Source organism: Benincasa hispida, chromosome 4 (genome assembly GCF_009727055.1).
Source record: "Benincasa hispida cultivar B227 chromosome 4, ASM972705v1, whole genome shotgun sequence".
NCBI classification, from domain to species: domain Eukaryota; kingdom Viridiplantae; phylum Streptophyta; class Magnoliopsida; order Cucurbitales; family Cucurbitaceae; genus Benincasa; species Benincasa hispida.
This window is the reverse complement of record NC_052352.1, coordinates 40,515,648-40,538,753: the sequence shown is the minus strand read 5'-3', so window position 1 is coordinate 40,538,753 and position 23,106 is coordinate 40,515,648. Positions and strand designations below refer to the sequence as shown.

Below are 23,106 nucleotides of genomic sequence, written 5' to 3'. Positions count from 1 at the left end.
CTAAACTCATTAGACTAGATTAATCCCCATTCGTTAACTAATGAGTCACTCCACTAAAGCTCATAGTTGCACTCCCTAGATATATTATGCCTACATGATTTAATCATAATCAGCAAGTCGACCCTTAACAGGTTGTTCGTAATAACGGCTGGGTCAAATATCTATTTATCCCCGAGATTACGTCTTATTCCTCAAGTCCCTACTGATACTCTAATGAACAATTGGTTTGTGATCCAATCACTAAACCAAACTCTCTCAGGCCAGTGATAGGGTGGGGCCCCTTGTTCAAGACCTGGATTCAGTGCGAACAACCTTTCTTCTATCCTTAAATTGGATAGGTGTGAACTCTGTCTTGCACCCTGTCCCCAGCTATCTATCCGGTCTTACCCCTGAAATGGAAGTCTTATTGAGCCGGCACTGTTGAGCCAACCTTCACCTATGCAAATCTAAGGGCAATCCTGAATAAACAGAAGTTTATAGTTAGCTCAGGATTAAGATCGAGTTATCTAGGTCATCTAGGTGAAATAGTCAGTCTTAAATAGTAAACAACGTTATAAAATAAGAATGCTTTATTTCTTGGTCCTTATCTTATGCAAACTCATTGCATAAGATGCCCCCACTCCTCATGTCATAACATATACGAATTAGGATCACATCGTATGTAGCACCTTACAACTCTTTGTAACAACTACAGAGTAGGCCGCATCCAATGTGGTACCAGAATAAGGTACCCAAACTTATTCATGTACCATAAATCATTTTGACTATTTACTCGAATCTGATTCACTCTTATGTCTCCACATAAAGTTCAAGTACTCATACAATAGTCATGTCTTAGTTTATTGGATTTAGACTTTCATGCAATTTATGAAATCAATAATAAATATATTGATCATAAAAAATGTTTATCATTTTACAAACGGTGAGTTTTAGGACATAAAACTCACACCTTCATATCAATCGTATGACCATACTTCATGTTTACTAGATCTTGCAGCCCATTTATTAATTTTTTCGTGTGCGTACTTGAATTTTTACTCCACTTCGTATTATAATTATGTTTGAAACAAATTGTTAATAACATATATAAAGAAAAAATATTACCGGGTATATTTATATTGACGCTTTAAAGCAACTTTTATTTCTTCTTTCATTTTTCAAAATAATTTATATACTTGAAGAATGTTATTTGAGCAAGAGCATTTATTGGCAATATTTATGCTTCTTTAAGGACGCCATTTATGCACTTTGATAGATTTGTCGTCATCCACTCGTATCAGAACCCTCCATCATGTGCTTGAGTCCATTGCTTTATACCAATGTTGTAAAAAAAAACTCAGACAACTCCGATTTATTCCTTTGATGTCCTCAATGGCTTTGTTAAACTTTCGAATTTGAAATTGACACCCGACACGATAAACATAATTTTTCAATGTGTTAAATTTGTATTTTTTTATTGAAGTTGCTGACGATATGTCATAAGCAGAAATGATGGTGATATTTTGGTCCCGTTCAACCATTATCTGGATTGTTCACTGCTACGATGATGCCAACATGTCGATCTGAAATTAAACACACCTCTTCGTGTGTTACAATTTCTCTCAGGTGTTTTAGGAACCATCCCATGAGTCCAGACTTTTCATCTACAACGACGAATGCAAGTGGAAGAAGATGCCCATTTAAATCAATGATGTAGAAATCCTTAATTTTCCTCGATATTTCCCATACAAGGGGGTACCGACTATCTGAATCACCAGCCGATATTTATTATACAAGGATCAAATGCCCAAAATACAGAAGTTAGGATAACATAACCTTCAGTTATGTTTCTTTCACTCTCCATTCCACGTGTGTTCCGGAATTGGTCTGTTTAACTATATACAATCACCTGGGTAACAATTTGTATGACTCGTCCCAGTCACCAAACACTTTAGCCAATGCATTTCTTTTGCCCTTCCACACCCTATGGTAAGGAACATGATATCCAAATTTTGATTTTATGTCGGACTGCAGTTGTGCCACACTGATAGATGGTTTTTCTCTTACGACATCACAAACTCTAGTGCAATCATCGATAAATCTAACTGTACATGACTTTGACTAAGTTCTGAGTAAAAATATGTATGTTGATCAACATACTTAGTGATCTCAAACAAGCCATGCAACTTTTTCTTTGTTGTACAAATTCTTCATTTGCAACCTTCTTCCCACTTCTTACATTGAATCGTCAAAATCATTGGTGTCGATTCCACAACCTCATATGGTTTAAGGATAAAGTGTGGAGATAAAGGATCCATACAAAATAGAAGATGAGAATTAAAATAGAAGAAGAGAGTAAGGAGAACGAAGTAAGCAGTTGTGGAAATGGTAATTACAATTGCTAGCATTTTTAGGAATACTAACCAAGTGTATAACATCATTTAAAAAAAATGCAAATATAGTCAAGTCTATCAGCGATAGACTTCTATCGTTGATAGACTCTTACTAGTGATATGGTCTGATAGACTCCTACCAATAATATAGTCTATCACTGATAGACTATTTAAATTTGACCATATTTGTAACTTTTTTTACATTATGTTACATCTGCTAATAATTTGGATCTAATGTCTATATTTACAACTGTCCCTTGTGAAAATAGGTGAAAAGAGTAAGACAATGAAGAAATGAGTGGGATGAAAAAAATAGTGGGATGTGGGGTTAAATAGCCGTAGGTCGAGTGTTCAAAACTCAACCCGCGAATTTAAGAAGAAGAGGAAATAGTTGAGGACACAGAGGCAATTTTAAATTGCAATATTTGGTCAAGGCGCGCGGCAGGCGAGCAATCATGGGGAAGCGACATGAAGTGACGGGACACGACAACAACTTGTCGAAGATTGAAGTCTCGACCTATGTAGGTCGAGTTTTGAACCCTCGACCTGTGAATGGGAAGGTCGAGATTTCAACCCTCAACTTCCTCTATGTTGAGATTTTTTTTCCCAGCTCGAAATCTTAAAACTACCTAAGTCTCTAAATACTTTCCAAACTACAATATTTCACTAATATTTATTCTAATCTACATTATTTAAATAAAAGATCCTGTGACATATATTTTCTTTTCTTTTCTTTTTTTTAGGGTCGAACCCTAATCCAAATGGTCAACAATTAACCCTTGCCCTAGTTCAAGCCTAATTCTTAACCTTTAAGCCCAACAACTAAAAATCTTTTTAACATATAGTAATTTTGGTTATAAATTTCACAATTAAAGGGAAATAAGGCCCTTTTTTAAAAATCCTAATATATATATATATATTACACACATACATATTTCTTGTTCCTTTTTCTTCTCAAAATTAAATCCAAAAATTCAATTAAATTAAAAATCTTCCAGTTCCCCCAATTAAATTAAATCAGAAATTTCAAACCTTTTATCCATTATGTTTTAAATTGAATTGTCTTAATCCAATAATTCAATTTTTTCCTCGAAATTCAAAAGGTAATCCAAATAATTCAAGATAATTAAATTAAAATTACTTGATAATTCAAGATAATCACATTTTTTCATATCTCTTGAAGAGAAAATTGGCATGATTGACAACATAACAAACATTTCTTTTGATTTTAAGAATATTTAGTATTAATGTTGTCTTTTTTATTTTTTTTTATTTTCACGTTTTTTTTTCATTGGTTAATATTAAATTTTGTATATTTCAAATGTTGTTTTTCTTATTGTAATTATTTTTTTTTAATGAAGAAGTCTGGATCATTTTCATATGTTGGGTGACTAAAAAATGAGTAAAGAAGATCTATGTCTGGTAGACAGTGCAACTACACATACAACATTTACAAGTAGAAAATATTTTTCAAATTGACAATGCTGGAAGCAAAAGTCAATACAATATCGGATTATGCAAACCTGATTGAAGAATTAGGAAAAACAAATATTATTTTGGCTAGAGGAACAAAATTTACAATTGACAATGCATTGTTCTCTAGTCAATAATAGAGAAATTTACTTAGTTTTAAAGATATACGTTGCAGTGGTTATCATATTGAGATTAGTAGAAAGAATAATATGGAGTTTATATCATATCTACTGTCTCATAAGAAAAATGTATACTGAAAGAACTGTATGCTTTATCTTTTGGATTATATTATACTCATATACGAATAATTGAAACACATATATAACAATGAACCTAGAGTTCATGAATCCAGACATATTTACAATTTGGCATGACAAATGAGGTCATCCAGGGTCTATAATGATGAGAAGAATTATTGAGAATTCAAATGGACATCCATTGAAGAGCCAGAAGATTCTTCAATCTAATGAATTATTATGTGATGCTTCCTCTCAAGGCAAATTAATAATTAGACCATCACCGGCAAAAGTGGGAATTGAATCTCCTACATTTTTAGAAAGAATTCATGGTGGTATATGTGGACCTATTAACCCACCAAATGACCATTTGGATATTTTATGGTATTAATAGACGCATTCAACATATGGTCACACGTGTGCTCATTATCAAGTTGAAATCTTGCATTTGCAAGATTACTTGCTCAAATAACTAAGTTAAGAGCACAATTTCCTAGTTATACAATTAAGACCATTCGTCTTGATAATGCTGGTGAATTTACATCCCAAGCTTTTGATAATGATTGTATGTCAATTGGGATAAGTGTTGAACATCTTGTAGCTCATGTTCATACACAAAATGGTTTAGCAGAATCATTTATAAAACGTTTGTAGTCAATTGCTAGACCATTGCTTATGACAGATAAGCTTCCTACATCTGTATGGGGACATGCTATTTTGTAGCAGTGTCAATCGTACGCATTAGGCCAGTAGCTTATTATAAGTACTCACCATTATAATTAGCTTATGGCCATGAACCAGATATTTTACATATGAGAATAGAATAGTGCAGTATATGTTCTAATTGCTCCAACACAACGTACTAAGATGGGTCTTAAAAGGAGGTTAAAATATATGTTGGATATGATTCCCCATCAATTATTAAATATTCTAAACCCCTGATGGGTGATGTATTTACTGCATGATTTGTTGATTGTCATTTTAATGAGACAAAATTTCTAACATTAAGAGGAAAAATTAAGAAGTTGGAAAAATAAATTACATAGAATGCATCGTTATGATCTCATTTAGATCTTCATACAGATCAATGTGAACTTGAAGTTCAGAAGATAAATCATTTGCAAAATATAACAAATCACTTACCATATGCATTTATAGATACAAAAAAAGTAACTAAATCACATATACTACCTGCAAATGTTTCATCTAAAATTGATATCCCAATACAACAAGTTGTCCTTAATGAGCTTGGAACACGGCAGAAGCATGGTAGACCAATTGGTTCCAAAGATAAAAATCCTAGAAAAAGAAAAATAATTAATAGTCAAGAAGAACTGGTTGAGGATGTAAATATCCATGAAGAAAATTCATGACATGACTAATGAGGAATGTGAAATACCTAAAGTTAATAATAATATTTCAATAAATTATGTCATGAGAGGAAAAAGATGGAACCAAACTCATGTAGTTATTGACAATATTCTTGCGTATAATATTGCTCTTGATATTATATCTGAAAATGAGGATTTTGAACCAAAATCTATTGAAGAATGTCGATATAGAAAAGATTGGCTTCAGTAGAAAGAAGCAATTGAGACAGAATTAAACTCACATAAGGTTTTTGGACCAGTAGTCCAAACACCAGAAGGTGTCAAACATGTGGGATACAAATGGGTATTTGTGAGGAAAAAAAATGAAAATAATGAGGTCACAAAATATAAAGTAAGATTAGTTGCACAAGGTATTTCATAAAAACCTGGTATTCATTATGAGGATATGCATTTTCCGGTGGTGGATGCAATTACATCAAGATATTTAGTTAGTCTGGCTGTGTATAAAAGTCTGGATATGCATCTTATGAATGTAGTCACGTCATACTTATATGGATCTCTTGATAACGATATTTATATGAGAATCTCAGAAGGATTTAAGGTATCTGAAACATATAAATTAAATTTCAGAGAATTGTATTCAATAAAGTTACAAAAATCGCTATATGGATTGAAACAATCAGGACAAATGCGGTACAATCGCCTGAGTGGATATTTGTTGAAAGAAGGATATCAAAATAATCAAATATGTTCGCGTGTTTTTATAAAGAAATCACAATCAGGACTTGCTATTATAATTGTATATGTTGATGATTTAAATATAATTGGAACTCCAGAAGAGTCTTCAAAGGCAATAGAATATCTTATGAAAGAATTTGAGATGAAAGATCTCAAAAAAATAAAATTTTGTCATGGTTTGCAAATTAAGCATTTAGCAGATAAGATATTTATTCACCAGTCAACTTATACAAGAAAATTTTGGAAAAGATTTTATATGGACAAAATACATCCATGGAAAATTCCAATAGAAGTTCGTTCATTAGAGGTGAGGAAAGATATATTTTGACCTCGAGATGATAATGAAGAATTACTTAGTCCTGAAGTACCATATCTTAGTGCAATTAGTGCATTTATGTATCTTGCTAATAATACAAGACTAGATATTGTATTTTTAGTAAATTTATTAGCTAGATATAGTTCTTCTTCTACAAAAAGACATTGGAATGAAATTAAGCATATACTCTGTTATCTCCGAGGAACGATCGACATGAGTTTGTTTTATTCAAATAAATCAAATTTTGATCTAGTTGGTTATGCAAATTCTGGATATTTATCTGATCCACACAAAGCTAGATCTCAAACAGGTTATCTATTCACATGTGGAGGAACTTCTATGTCATAGCAATCGGTAAAACAGACCATAACAACCGCTTCTTCAAATCATGTTAAAATTTCTTGCAATTCACGAGGTTAGTTGAGAATGTGTATGGTTAAGATCAATTACTCAACAAATTCGTGAAATATGTGGTTTATCTTCTAGTAAAAATCTTCCAACGATATTATATGAAGACAACATATTATGCATATCCCAAATCAGAGGAGGATATATTAACGAAGATAAAACAAAACATATTTCACCAAAGCTTTTCTATACTCATGATCTTGAAGAAAATGGTGACATCCCTATACAATAAATTTGTTCAAAGAAAATGGTGACTTATTTACAAAGTCATTACCTACAATAACCTTGAAAAAATTGGTGCACAACATCGAAATGCGACAACTCAGAGATATTAAATGATGTTTCCATGTGGAGAAACAAATATATTATATTCTTTTAGAATTATTAGATTATATGAAATATGTATTTTTTTTTTCCTTCACTATGATTTTTTCCTATTGGAAGTTTTGCCCAGTAAGGTTTTAACAAGATATATATATATTATAATATTAATTATATATATATATATATATATATATATATATATAATATATATATATTATAATAAACCATCTAAGAGAGAATATTATAAATATTATAAATGATTGATGCCAATCCCAAAAGAGACCATGTGTCCTTAACACATGTTACCCTATGTCTCACAAATTTATACATGGTTAGTGTCTTAATAGCCACAACCTACTTGTAAATTCTCCTATAAATAGTGATTATTTATGCATTTTGTAGGATGGTGAAGATCCGTGAGAAATCCAAATTTTTGGAGGAAAATTTAGAGAAAATTTCATGATTTCCTTTTTTTCTTTATTTTATTTTAATATCTATTTATTTATTATTGTATTATATTTTCTCCACATCCATGATCTGTTGTGTTCCCCAAATTTTTAGGATAAAATTCAAATAATCAGTATCAAAATATATTTAATATTTAATTAATAAGAAAAGAACAAAAAGTAGATCACGTTGGAGTGAGAACGATTGAACAAAACAAATGACTCCAAATTGGAACCCCACAAATTGGGGCAAAAGAAATATCTTAATTTCCCCAATGGTAAAAAAAAAAAAAAAAAGGAAAAAAAGAGAAAAAACTGTTTGGTAGAAAGGAAAATTGGACTTTCAAAGTCATTTTCCGAGAAAATTGACGGTTGGAAGAAAGATTCATGAGTATACAAAGAAAGAACAATCCAATGAATTCAATCCTAAAATTTCTTCCACTTCCATTTCCATTTTCCAATCTTATGCTTCTAGATGATTGCCATTTGTCTTCTTCTCCAATTTATATACAGATACGGATTTCCCTTCTGAAGCCAGTATCTTCAGATTTTGATCGGAGAACCAAGATTTTCCGGTCGTTTTCCGTCGATTTTCTTGGGGATTATGATCGGATTTCACTGATTTGAAACTCTTCCGAGGTGTTCTGTTCTGAATCAAGATTGAAGAGAAATGAACTTCCATACCCATTTGTTTCGTTGCTCTATTGCTTTTGCTTTGGTTCTTCTTGCTTTTGCAGTGTCTTTATCGGAGGCTGCTATAACTCTAGGTTCGTCTTTGAGAGTTTCGGATTCCAATCAGGCGTGGAATTCGTCTGATGGATCTTTCTCTTTGAGTTTCCTTCCACTGGATTCTTCCGGTTCTTCGTCTTTTATCGCCGGCATAGTCTTCACTGGTGGCGTTCCTACTATCTGGTCCGCTGGTGGCGGCGCTGTGGTGGATACTTCTGGTGCTCTTCACTTTCAATCTGACGGTAATCTTCGTCTTGTCAGTGGCTCTGGTGCCGTCGTTTGGGAATCTAATACCACTGGCCGTGGCGTCTCCTCCGCTGTGCTCGAGGATTCCGGCAACCTCGTCCTTCTAAATAGTAGCTCCCAGCCGGTCTGGTCTTCGTTCGATCACCCGACCGATACGATTGTTCCATCGCAGAATTTCACAGTGGGGATGGTCCTGCGGTCTGGTCAGTATGCTTTTAACCTACTTGATGTTGGGAATATAACTCTGACTTGGAATGGAAATGGACCGAATGACAATGTTATTTATTGGAATCACGGATTAAATACATCAATCAATGGAACTTTGAATTCTCCTAGTTTACGATTAGATCCTATTGGAATGTTGGCTGTTTTTGATACCAAAATACCGGCTGGTTCATTTGTGGCTTATAGCAATGATTATGCAGATAATGGTGGGGTTGAAACTTTTAGGTTTCTAAGGTTGCAAAGAGATGGAAATTTAGGGATTCATAGTGTTGTTAGAGGCAGTGGGTCTGAAACAATGGGATGGGAAGCTGTTCCAGATAGATGTCAGATATTTGGGTTCTGTGGGGAACTTAGTATCTGTAGTTATAATGATACAAGTCCAATCTGTAGTTGCCCATCTGCAAACTTTGAACCAGTTGATCCAAATGATTGGAAGAAAGGGTGTAAGAGGAAGTTGGATCTTGGAAACTGTTCCAGCGGCATTAATATGTTGTCGTTGCAAAATACAAAACTTTTACAATATCCATGGAATTTCCCAGGCTTACAGTCTTTCTCGATGCAGATATCGGGGTGTCAATCGAATTGTCGACAAAGTGATGCCTGTAATGCCTCCACTGCACTATCAGATGGGAGTGGGTTTTGTTATTACGTGATGTCAGGTTTTATTAGGGGATATCAAAGTGCTGCATTGCCAAGCACTTCATTTCTCAAGGTCTGTGGACAAGTGCTCCCAAACCAACCGGAATCTTCCGATGTTTCGAGGCCGGGTGGTAAGAATGTGAAGGCTTGGGTTTTGGCAGTTGTGGTTTTGGTTACCCTTTTTGCTATGATTGCTTTTGAGGCTGGTTTATGGTGGTGGTGTTGCAGAAACACCCCCAATTTTGGAGGGATGTCCAGCCAATATACTCTTCTTGAGTATGCTTCTGGTGCTCCAGTCCAGTTCTCATATAAAGAACTCCATCGTGTGACGAACGGTTTCAAGGAAAAGCTTGGAGCTGGTGGATTTGGTGCTGTTTATAAAGGGGTTCTCACTAATAGGACAGTTGTTGCAGTGAAGCAACTTGAGGGAATTGAGCAGGGAGAGAAGCAATTTAGGATGGAGGTAGCAACTATAAGTAGCACACATCATTTGAATCTGGTGAGATTGGTTGGTTTTTGCTCGGAAGGACGCCATAGGCTGTTAGTATATGAGCTCATGAAAAACGGCTCTCTCGATAGTTTGCTATTCAAGGGAGAAGAAGGGCAATCGGGGAAGTTCCTTAGCTGGGAAGATCGTTTCAAAATTGCTGTTGGCACTGCCAAGGGGATCACATACCTTCACGAGGAGTGCCGTGATTGCATCATTCATTGTGATATAAAGCCAGAGAACATACTCTTAGATGAGCATTTAAATGCTAAAGTCTCAGATTTTGGCCTGGCAAAGCTCATTAATATGAAAGACCACAGATATCGAACCTTGACTAGCGTAAGAGGGACAAGGGGATATTTGGCACCTGAATGGCTAGCAAATCTACCACTGACTTCAAAATCTGATGTTTTCAGCTACGGTATGGTTCTTTTAGAGATCGTGAGTGGACGAAGGAATTTCGACGTTTCTGCAGAAACAAATCACAAGAGGTTCTCTTTGTGGGCTTATGAAGAGTTTGAAAAGGGGAATCTCATAGAAATTGTTGACAAAAGGCTGGTGGATCAAGAGATTGATATGGAGCAAGTGAACAGGGTGCTTCAAGTGAGCTTTTGGTGCATCCAGGAGCAACCGTCTCAGAGGCCAATGATGGGAAAAGTCGTGCAGATGATCGAAGGAGTCATCGACATCGAGAGGCCTCCTGCACCAAAAGTAACATCCATGGTTTCTGCAACTGGAACAAGCACTTATATCAGCAGCAATTTGAGCAATTTCTCCACCACACCAACAGCCGAAACACCTGCTACACCGGCCTCATTTTCGTCGTCTCTTGCTGCAGTAGATTTCACTCCTGGTGGCAGCAATAGTGAGAAAACAAGTTCATCTCTTCTGCAATCAAGGTACGACTAACCTCTTAGCTTTTCAGTTCATGTCAAATTTGAAGCTTCTTACACAGACCTTGGTTCAAATATCTTTTCTAGAAAGCTTTACAGTTCCAAGTCATGTTGTTGTAACAATAAGTCTTTTCTTCAACTTATTTTTCCTCGTAACTACGAAAATATTTTGTAAATCATTGTTCAGTTTTGTTTTGGTGCTGAGGGTGCAAGCCCAACAAAGTTGTAGTTTGTAACAACACTAAAACTGTATAATTTGTTAAATTCTATATTATTTGTATGATGGATGAAGATTTTTTTTAGTCCACTTAGAGAGCTTCCTAGAAAAAAAAAATTGTTAAATTTTCCATCTTCTATATTATTTGTTACTAAATATTAGAACTTAGTAACAAGCTTTGGATGTTACCTTTTCCCACTGGGGAGGTTACGGTGTACATACTTTTACCAATTTCAAGCATTTGCTTGCCACAAGAGTAATTTTAATGTTTAGTGGTAATTAACATATATATTCACACCCTTCAAATCAGAATTCAAATCCTCGTACTTTATAATTATTATATTAACTCACGTTGTTTGAATTTTCGTCTTCACCCGCTTATTTGAATTGAAAAAATTGTACAAGTACTCGTAATGTTAATAAATTTGTTTTCGAAAATGTACTTAAATCACTTGAATAAGTTTTACATCGATCCGTTTCTTTTTGAAGCCTTCTTACTACCACATTATCAGATAGTTTTTTTTTTTAATATCATTATTATAGCACTATTAAATTCCTTTCCTATCCAAATATGGATAGCTACATGTTGGAGTTTTGGACGACAACAAATCAAATCAACTTCATATTAAATTTTCTTGAATTTGAAAGAAGGCGAGGTTGAATCATATCATCATATCATCATATCATTGTAACATTAATTAATCTACCTGAACATTAAAACTTCCTTGGGTAGCCATTTTTTTTTTTAAAATTAAGTCCATATTCTCTCTCTCTCTCTCTTTTTTTTTTTTTTTTTAAAAAAAATATTGTAATTAAAGTGTGGGGTGGAGGAATCAAACCTCAAACCTTGACGTCGATAATATAAACAATATGTCAGTTGAACTATGCTCTTGTTGACGATATTTTCTCATTTTCTTGTCATGATTTGCATCTTTTTGAAGTACAAGAGTTGAATTTTTAGCAAAAATCTAAAAATAAAAATTACTTTATTTAGTTTTTCAAATTTTGGTTTGGTTCTTAAAAACACTTCGTAAGTAGATCACAAAACAAGAAACCTAGAAGTCGAAGGGATATTTGTAGGCTTAATTTTTAAAAACTAAAAATAAAAAACTAATACCCTGTTTTGATAACCATTTCATTTTGTATTTTTTATTTTTAAAAATTAAACATATTTCCTCTCTATTTTGACATTGATTTGCATTTTTCTTAGGTACAAGAGTTGAATTCTTAGTCAAATTCCAAGTTTCAGACACAAAACTTTTAAAACTACTTTTTAAAATTTTAAAATTTGGATTGATTTTTAAATCATTGATAAATAGTAAATAACAAATGAAAAAATTTTGGAGTTGAAAAGAGTGTTTATAAGCTTAATTTTTAAAAATAAAAAAATAAAAAAAATGAAATATTTATCAAATGGAGCCTAAATTAGTTCAATGCAATTTTAAAGTTCAATCTTATATAAATAAAATAAAAATCACATCAAAGAGAAGTTGTGTGGATTATAAGGACTCTGTTTGGTAATAATTTAGTTTTTAGTTTTTAGTTTTTGAAAATTAAGCCTACAAATTTCACTTTCAAACATTGGTTTCCAAATTTTGTTGGCTACATTTTAGGAGTGTTTTTACAACCAAGTCAAATTTTGATAACTAAAAAAAAAATTCTTAAAAACTTATTTTTTGTTTTAAAAATTGGGCTAATAACTCAACTTTTTTTCTTATTTACTTAAGAAAGATATAAATCATGATAACAAATTGAGGAAAAATAAACTTAATTTTTTAAAAACAAAAAATAAAAAATGAAATGGTTATCAAAAAGGATTCTAGGTAATCTTTATGCTTCCTATAGACCATAAGTACAGCTTCTTTAGTTGCTTTATTTTATTTTATTTATTTTTGTTTTTTACATTTTAATAATTTTAATAGTAAACTATTTAAATTCCACAAATTAAATAGACATAAACCTAAAAGTTTGAAGATCAAATACATAACTTAATCCCATAAAAAGTAGTCCAAGGACTATTTACTGGCCACTATAATTATAAAAAAAATCAGCCCTAAAATTAGGGTTGACAACGGGGTCGGGGTCGGAGCGAGGCGGGGGCATCCTCCATCCCCGCCCCCGTGCCTGCCATATGAAGGTGGGATTCCCCGTCGGGGAACGGGGTCCTCGCGGGGCCCCATTTCCCGTTTCCCGTGGGATTCCCTTACTAGTTCCCCGCGGGAATCCCCTACCATATTCAATTTAGGACCCTTTTTAGTTTTTTAAGTTCGGGCTTGGTTTCTTAGGCTTAGAGTTAGAAATTGGATATTTAATATTGGGCTCTAATCCAACACTATACATTATATGCATATATATAAATAAATTATTTTATATATTATAAATATATATTTATAAAAATATAAATTTATCAAATCGAGGTCGGGGACGGGCCCCAAAATTTTTTCTCGATTTGACCCCATCCCCGGTCAAATCGAGGACTCCCCACTCAATCGGATAGGTCCCCGCTAGGAATTTTGCCAATCTTATGTAAAATGAAGTAAATTAGTATTAGTAGATTTCAGCTTTAACCCTAAAAGGTAGGTAGTATTTGGTAAATGATAAATTATTGTGATTAACAATAATGACTAAATAAGCTCGTTAAAAAAATTGTATATATATATATATATATATATAATATTTAAAATATCATATCATGTTATGCTTTGAATTTAAATTTATATTTTGTTTGCTTTATATTATTTTTTAGTTTAAGATTTTTGTTAAATAGAAGAAAAATAGGAATGAACTTGAACACTCATGGATGATGAGAGAATAATTGAAAATTGTTAAAATGTAAAGACCTAAATTGAAAATCAAACACAAAAACTAATTGAAACTACCAAAACAAGAAAGAGAGAGAGAGACTAAAACATAGCAAAAATTTGTTGGGCGAAGTCAATGTCGGAAGGTCAAGCGTATCACGCCGCGTCTTTGCAAGTAGCATAGCAAGGCCGTCTTTACCACGTTGTAAACAAACAACCAATTAGCCACATGTGAGCATTGTCTAAGTAAGCTCACTTCTCTAGCTTAGCTCAACATCTCACTCTCTCTCATGCCCCAATGTTGGAGTGTGGATGTTTTACGACCGCGCCGCCCACCCTTCTTGAGCCTCAGACACCCCGCTTACACCCTAAGCACATGCCCTAATCCCCATAAGCAATAGGGTGAAAATATCTGTCGATACGTCGATATATCCATAAATCGAAAGGTTCGATATCAATATTGAATATTCATGGACATCTCAAATATTTTTATAAATGCTTGTACAGTCCAATATGAATATCAATACTAATAACAATATTCATAACTTATTTTGAGAATAAGAACACCATAATTATTAATTTAAATAAAATTTATAATTTTTGTGACTTACAGAAATATCCGTTGATATCGAGATTTTATCTCATCGATATATTAGTAAAATTGAAATCTCGATATTGATAACGTTATCGACATCAATATTTCAATTCTTGATGATAGATTGTGCCTAGGGTGTGAGCATGGCGACATTGAAGTACCTCCACCTGTCCATGCAGGTACCCTCATCGTATTCCCATGTGTACCATTAATACTTGATTAGTGCTAATTAGATAGCATATGTTCCAATTTAAAAACTAGTGTTTCCATTCTAAATTCATATAAATGAATGGAGATATGAAAATTTGAAGCATCACAAGACTTGAAGGTGTTGGTTTCAAGAAAAACATTGTGTAGAGTTGGTGAAGCCGCCTTCTAAAAGGGAGAAGAAAACGAATCAAAATTCCTTTTTAATTCAAACCCTCAAATTGGAGTGGCTAGACATGGGTGATGTTTTGTTTAAGTTGGTCAAGCTTGACTGATGGATTTTTATGAGCGGATGAAACAACAATTCAATGAACTCGATGGTAAATTATTATCTAACTTTTTTTTCTTTTAGTTGAATGAATAGCTCAACTGGTATACAATATGTGTATGTGTATAGATTAATAACCAAGAAATTTGTGGTTCGAATTTTCCATCTCCAATCAAATTGTATTATATTCTGCCCAGTTTAGTATAAGCTCAAAATGGTTAAGACATTACTAAATTCTTCAAAATTGAAAATTTTGAATCATTTGAATTAAAAAACTATATATTTCTACGTGTGCATGTTTGTGTGTGTGCCCGAATTCCTATACTTTTAGTTTTTGTTCATTTTTGTCTCTTTACATTCAAAATGTTCATTTTAGCCTCTATAATTTCAACTTTGATTCATTTTAATCCCTATACTTTCAAAATGTTCATTTTGGTCATTGAACTTTTAGAAATTATCATTTTAATTCCTTAAAAATGAAAAATGAAAACGAAAGGACTAGAATTAATATTTTTTAAAAGTACAAAGACCAAAATGAACTAAGTTGAAAGTATAAAAACCAAAATCAACATTTTAAAAGTATAAGAACCAAAATGAACAAAAGTGGAAAATATAGAAATCAAAATGAACTTTTTGAAAGTATGAAGACCAAAATAAATCCATATAAAAAGTAAAGGGATTCAAATAGTATTTAAACATATATATATATATATAGTTGCTTTCCAAAGGACATGCAACACATGAACACGTTTTATTATCGTTATTATTTATTTTTCTTTTACCATTTGTGGGATGAGGAGATCAAATTCTAAACTCGAAGTTGATACTACATAATTGATGCCAATTGAGTTATGCTCTTTTTAACATGTCACATTATTTTGAAGTACAAATGGTAACAACCACCTTTAAAATATGGTAGTAGGTTCAATTATATCCTTAAACTTCTAATTATAAAAATTGAGTCCTTAAGCTTTTACAAATATTAAAATTGGACTCTCAAACTTACATAATTGCAGAGATTCTAACAATTATATAAATTTGAACTTCTACAACTATTGCAAGTTGGAGGATCCAATTTTAACACTTGAAAATGTTTGAGTGCTTAACTTATATAATAGAAAGTTTGAAAGTATAATTCTCGAAAGCACAGATATTTCTAATTATACAGAGAATTGGTTTCAAATACGAATACGTCCAGATACGTGAACACATGATTTGAAGTATCTGATTATATATATATATATATATATATATTAGTTTCAGATACATATATCCCCCTCCAGATACCTGAAGGGATACATTGAATCATTATTTTTTCAAATTTAAGCCCAACTAGTTAAAAAGCCCAACCCACGACCTATTTTATTGAAAGTCCACTAAAATCTAGCAATAAAAGACAAAATAGATTAAAAATAATATAAAAAACTAATTAAAAAAAAAGTAAATAAATCTTCATTATTCTCTTCTCTCCTACTATCTAAAATTATGATTCACATCTCCTCCCCCTTTTATCCCAAACTTCATTCTTTAATTTTCATCTTTTACTTCTTCCCTATCGTCAACTCTAGTCGCTTCGCCACCACTCTACGTAAGACTTTTTTTTTCTTCTTTTTCAGTTTTCACTCCCTTCTTAAATCTACTCAGGTTTAACTTAAAATAAGCATTATAAAAATTAATTAGACATTAGATACCAAGTTTTTAAATGTATCCATATCTTAGTTTTTTTAGAAATTGGCATATCACCGTATTTTGCATCCCTATCCATATGCTTTTTAGATATATTTGTAACTACCACCATAATTAAGTGGTTTTTGCTAGTTCACTGTAGTTAGAATTGGAGTCTAGAATAAGATGGTCCCCTATTTTTTTGAATTGAAGCCATTTTCAATAGTTATGGCCAGACTCATTTTCTCTCCATAAATCATAGTTTCTTACTAAGAAAAATAATTGCCGTGAAAGTTTTTATTCCGCCATTAAAATTGGTGTAGTGGGGGCTAGGTCTTCAAGCATGTTGTTTCAAGTCTTTTTCTTGTTGAAAAGTTGTTGCTTCTCGTTATTTCTTGGCATTTCTTGTGGACTTGGCTATATTTTCTAGTCTGGTGAAAATTCTTCTTGAGATAAACACAAATTTATTTGAAAATGACACTGATTAAAGGAAATTTTGTGGCAAAGAACAGTGGCTACGAATTATTCAATACGAAAATTCTAGGTGCTTGCTTATCTCCACAGAAACTTTTTTTCCAAAAAAAAAAAAAAAAAAAAAAAATCTTTATACATTATATATAAATGAAGATCAGATCAACTTTTAAAATGATAATTTGAGTCTTACTCACCGGTCATACACAAAATGGCATACACTACGTATATATTTACCTTACCTTGTACCAAAAGTATTGGGATCTTGTTATGCAACCATTTATTTCCACAGGTTTGTTTTCATTAGTTTCCATCGTGTTCAAGTCTAATAGACGGGAACTTGAAGTAATTAAAAAGCAGGTGTATAATAGAGAAAAGAAAAACATAAAAATAAAAAAGAATGAGATTAATAGTATCTATTAGTTACGTTCAAGTCTAACAGTATGTAATAGCGACTAATTCAAATTCCCCTCTTTATTATCCTAATAAAAGAAAAAAGAAAGGTATGCAAGCATTTAAGTCACACAACAGACTACAAGTTTCCAAACCTAATAAGGTTAGGTGTAAACAATTAATGAAAATATATGAGAGCCTGAAATGAGCCTTGGTTAAATTACAAATTTGATCATTATAGTTGGGAGAAAGTTAGAACTTAATCCCTACGATTTTAAAAGCTAGAATTTAGTCTTTGGTACGATAAAACCTCATAAACAGTCTTAAACAGTCTCAAATCATATAAGATTAAATTCTAGCCTTTAAGACAATATGGACTAAATTCAAACTTTTTTCAATAATAGGGATCAAATTTGCGATTAAACCATAAGACATCTAAGGACATTTTGAAAATTCATTTAAGCATTTCTTATTCTACTGTCTTAGAAAGTTGAAACAGAAAAAGAAGAAAAAAATAAGTACAAGCTAGAGAGAAAGTGAGCGAGAGAATAAGATCAAAAATCTTAAAAATGAACAAAAAAATATGAACTATGAACACAAAGGAGGGACCTTAAAATGAATGAGAAAGGAAATGAGGGAGTGAGAGAGAGATACTAAGTGAGCTTCCTCCAGAGGTATCCTTTGGACTGTGCTAAGGATTTGACCCTTGGGAATACAAAGCCAGCTTTTGGGGGATTTCCTCCAACTAGGGAATTCTCGTATATTTCTTTGCATTCTTGTACAACCTGTTTAAAATATCACAAAAGTGTAGCACATTTTTCAATATAATCTTTTTTCCCCACTAAAAGCAAAAAGATCAACATTTTAAATCTCGACTTTAACTAATTTCATGAAAAATTGGCACGATCTTACTACATTTGGTTACTATGGAAGTTTTTTAGTTCAACAAGTGAGAGTAGAGAAAATTTAACCTCTAACTTCTTGATTGAGGACACAAGTAGTAACTACTTGAACTATGATTAGATTGGCATAAAAGTTTGTAGGATACAAAATCTTAAATGGACGGCCACAAATGGCTTAAATCCATTCATCCAACCCCCACCTACTTGTTTCAAGTAATTGGGATATTCATGACCAAATATTTGACGATGGTCAGAGAATAGTCGTCTTTTTTTTTTTTGTAAAAAAAAAAAAGAAAAAAGAAGAGAGAAGCTTCATAAAATATAAAATATGATTATAAAAAATAGAGAAAAATACCTCTTTAGCATCTTTTCTAGGTATGCCTTCCCGAAGTCCCACAAGCTTCTCGACCACCTCAGGCTGTAAGTTGATATATGAGCAACTCAATTATAAAAAATTCAAACCCAGGATACTTAAGACAATATTATTGACTTGCGTTCATTATATTTTACAGTTAATTTGCAGACAATAAAATACCGTTCTCATTTTTGCAAATTAATATGTAACCCATATTCATGAAAAAAGTTTTACCACAAAAAAAAAAAGTAATAATAGTTGATATATATATATATATTAAAGCAGAAAAACTTTTACCGGGCAATCTGGTTGGTGCTCAAGGATATTTGTGTAAATGAGCGTGAAAGTATCCAGACTCTCGGCAGAAGCAAGTTCCCTTAGATCACTCAGTATCCTTACTCTGCTTTCAACTTTCTATTACAAAGGAAGAATTAAGGAAAAGAAACTTAAGAAGACAAAAAAAAAAAGGAAAAAAGAAAAAGCATTTATCTTTTATCTATGTGATAATAAAATACACATGCAGTGGAATATTTAAATAAAATTTGCAGGGATTACTTACAGAGATGCTTATATACTCCCTGAAAAAGTCCATGAGGACCTCTTCGTCCAGCCTCATCCGCTCAATAGTTTCTTCCTTTATGTAGTTTTTCTATAATAAAAATTCATAAGATGGTATTAGACAATCAAATTGCGGGGTATAAGAAGTCGAGATTAAGCATCGAGAACCTAAAAGAGTGATTTATCAAGCCAAAATAAAACCTGTGTCAGCAAATGGTCTACATAGACGACAGCAGTTTCCTCTAGGCAAGCCTCAACGAATCTTCTGAACGATCTTTCTTCAATATACCTTCAAAATTAAAATTGATATACGAAGGTTGTCAGGCTTAATTCCTATAAGCAGTGTATTGTGTATCGTAATCACAATTTATATGGTAGAAGGCGGACATTGAAAGCCAACTTATTCCTAATTCTTATGCTTTACAATTTCATAGTATTATTGAACATTTTGCACATCTTCAGGAAACAAACCAGCAGAATATAATGGTGATTTCATGTATATATGATGGATTTCCTGTGTAAACATAATGAACATTTTGGGTTTTTATATATCGGGTAGCATGATGGAAAAAATTCTTCAAGAAAGAAAAGGAGTTAGATTTAACTCAATCTAAGATTAGTCTATAATGCATGGTAGATTATTTTCTACAAGAAGTCTCTTTTAGTTCTAAAAACTTGTGAGTTTGTGGCCATCAATGACACTACATGGGGTTTTTTTTTTCTCCCCAGAATGCTTTGTACAAGAAGACTAAAGTGGAAAAAATATGAGAACTTACATCTTGACATCTGTAAAATAGTCTCCAAATGTTGCGACTAGGTATTCGGTAACAAGCCCTTCGCACCATTCTACACAGGAATAGGGTAACTTGTGTAAGGAAAGTCTAAGTGCAGTTTAGAAAATTGCAACTGTCCATTTAAATTGGTTTCAAGCATTTAATGGACTACGAAATAAGATGGGAAACAATATAGGGAAAAAGAACATTAGACAAAGGAGTACAAAAAGAAACATATATTAATGAAACAAATAGATGAGAACCATTTTTGACAAAAAACAATATATGGTGAAGAAAGAGATAACCCATAAGCAATCAACATTATCCAACCAATTAATACTATCCAAAATATATTCGTCAATATTTCTGGGGAATATATATTTTTTAAAAAGAATTATATGTCAATGCACCACATATAAGACAATAAAAATTCTACCATTCCCAGTATGTGGAAGGCACAAATTTCCTAACCGCTTATGCATTCTTGGCATGATATGTTCTTAAACCAATGAAAATACTGCATAACTTACAGAGGATTACGAAAAAGAGAGAAGGAATATTACCCTTCTGATAAAGCTTGACAAGTAACTCCTGCACTCCAGGATCCTCAAAAATGACACTGACCGTAAGATGCACAGCTTCCTAGCATCATGATATAATTCTTCATGTTCACTCTTTCATAGACAAGTTAATAAGCAATTTAACATGGGATGTTGAAAGACAACATTTATGTCAACAGTCTCTGGAATAACACATAATAATTGGGGTTCTTTTTGCTGCTGCTGGTGCTGTTTATTTTAAGAAACATTTAAATTGATGAAAAATTAGAATTACATAAAAGGTACGGACAACAAAACAATTGTTAAGAACATAAGTAGGAAAACATTAGGGAAAACAATTGAGAAATACTTCAATGTTTATGCCCGTTGTAACATGGAAGGTCAATTTTCATCTTGTATTCGGAATTTTGCCTCCAAGGTTGTCTATGGCTGATCTTAGAAATTTTCTTGAAATGGAAGGTGGTCTTGGAATGGAGAGTATCTATGGTAATAATCTTGCATTGGATTTCCAAGATTTTCCTTGTCAGAAGAGTCGGAATCCAATCCTACCACATTGTGCGGAAGATGTCTTTGCTGAAAAAAGTGATGGTTTTGTACAGGATTTTGCACATTCCTACCCAATTGCCCCCTCTTACCAATACCAAATTGAGGTCTATAAGGTGCTCTACCCCAGCCTTGGATTCTTTGATCAGCTTGAGGTTGTGCTTCTTGAAATCTTGCAGCTCTAGGATTACCTCTTTCATGTGGCAACTGAGGTAAAATAGCCCGTTCTTGGTGATCTTAGAGTGGGTTCGCCATGTGTTCTTGGATGCAATTGAGGTTTGAATCTTGTTCTTGAATGTTGGCAGAGTTGTGGTTCTGTTCTTGGATGCGCAGGGGATTGGGATTTGGAGCTTGGACAGAGGCAACAGTGGACTTACCCTTTTCTTGAGTAAGGAATTCTACTACTTGTTGAATTCCAGCCATAGAAGCCATAAGGCCAACCATTTTCGACTGTACATCCAGTAGCCGAATGTTATTTTCTTCGAGTGATGCTTCCACATGAGTCAACCGCTGGTTGAGAGATTGAGGAGAAGAGGATGACGCTTCCGCATCTAAAGGAGGGTCGGGATTCTTGGAAGTATTCTTAGTTACCATCAGGCCTTTTCACGAAGGCACTCTGATAACAATTGTTCCTAAGTTTTATTTGGGCTCTTGAGTCTTGACAAGGAAGATACCACCAACATTAAAACTCAATTGAAATAAACCCTCATCTCAACCCTAATCAATGCTGTCTTTGCAAGAGTGGCATTGGTAAGGAAAGCCTCAAGGACTAATTTTTATTTTTTATTTTTTTAATAAATCAACTTAACAAGCAATGATAATACTTAGAAGGCTGAGACATCAGTTATTTTCACAGATTTTCTTGTCACGGTCCCAAAAATAGACAGATTTTGCAAAATGGCTCCTGAGCGAATGTGCACATTACATGACGCAAAAGAAATTATGCTCATAGATACTGTTTCCACCCATGATTGATTTTTTTTTTTTTTTGGTCGTCTACTTTGTAAACAAGTTCTAAAAATCCAAACCAGGTTTTAAAACTAAAGATGGTACTTTTTAAAAACTTGTTTTGTTTTTTGAATTTAAATCAAGCTTTGAAGACTAAAAAAATAGTAGTTTTTAAATATTTGTTTGGTTTTTGGAATTTAACTAAGAATTCAAATGTTTCTACGGTAAAAATCATGGTGAGAAAATTGTGAGGAAAAAACATAAATTTCACAGACAGAAAACTAAAACAAAATTGTAATCAAACTAGCCCTTAGTCTTAAATTTAAGTAAACATTCTATTCGGCCCCAAATTTTCAAAGTTTTACAATTGTCCTTGGGATTTGAAACTGGTTCTTAATGGACTTTGAAGTTAATTGCCGTTGATTCTTTCAACAAAAATGTGCTAGACAATTTCATATGGCTATGTGGCACATTATAAAAATTTTAATACCTTGTATGATATTAAATATGTTGACGTGTCAAATAATTACACGCTTTCATGGCTGACATTGCAAAGGCTTGTACATTAATTTGGTTTCAAAATCTGCAGGAGTTGAAAGTCTAATGTGCAGATTATATGGCATTTCATTGGAGAACTGAATCAAACCTACCTCAGAAATATAATATACTTGTACATAAGTGAGCATAAGTACAATACGGTTGTGCACGAGGATCAAAATAAAGAGACCACCAAAGAACTGCAGGAAAAGTAATTCTAAAAAAGTCTGGTACCTTGGCAACTTCTAGGAAGCCTTTGCAAGTGTCTTCAAAATTTATCTGTAAAATATGTGAAAACAAGCCTAACTCAAATGAAATGCTGAGGATTATTAATAAACAAAAGATTTAATAATCAAAAATCGTAGATGCACAGAAAAAAGAAAGAGAAAGGAAATGAGATATCCCCAAGTGCAAAGGGATTACAAATTCGCCTCCCACAAGTTTGCATCA

General features: G+C 32.9%; 2 protein-coding genes across 3 annotated transcripts in view; one reads left to right on the top strand and one right to left on the bottom strand.

The window, feature by feature from the left end:
• The first annotated feature begins 7,994 nt into the window (after positions 1-7,994).
• On the top strand, positions 7,995-11,170 carry LOC120075591 (G-type lectin S-receptor-like serine/threonine-protein kinase At1g34300). The gene has a single exon (XM_039029127.1). The coding sequence runs from the start codon at positions 8,315-8,317 to the stop codon at positions 10,877-10,879; it is 2,565 nt and encodes an 854-aa protein (XP_038885055.1). The 5' UTR covers positions 7,995-8,314; the 3' UTR covers positions 10,880-11,170.
• A 6,450-nt stretch (positions 11,171-17,620) lies between these two features.
• The window catches only part of LOC120075364 (exocyst complex component SEC6), a 32,156-nt gene continuing 26,670 nt past the window's right edge, over positions 17,621-23,106 (bottom strand). For both annotated transcript variants that reach the window (XM_039028686.1, XM_039028687.1), the window contains 8 exons: positions 22,891-22,935; positions 20,632-20,710; positions 20,072-20,141; positions 19,497-19,584; positions 19,297-19,386; positions 19,035-19,151; positions 18,738-18,800; positions 17,621-18,265 (listed from right to left, as the gene is read on the bottom strand). In XM_039028686.1, the coding sequence (XP_038884614.1) occupies positions 18,134-18,265; positions 18,738-18,800; positions 19,035-19,151; positions 19,297-19,386; positions 19,497-19,584; positions 20,072-20,141; positions 20,632-20,710; positions 22,891-22,935 (684 nt within the window). In that variant the 3' untranslated portion in view covers positions 17,621-18,133. The remainder of the gene's footprint in view (positions 18,266-18,737; positions 18,801-19,034; positions 19,152-19,296; positions 19,387-19,496; positions 19,585-20,071; positions 20,142-20,631; positions 20,711-22,890; positions 22,936-23,106) is intronic.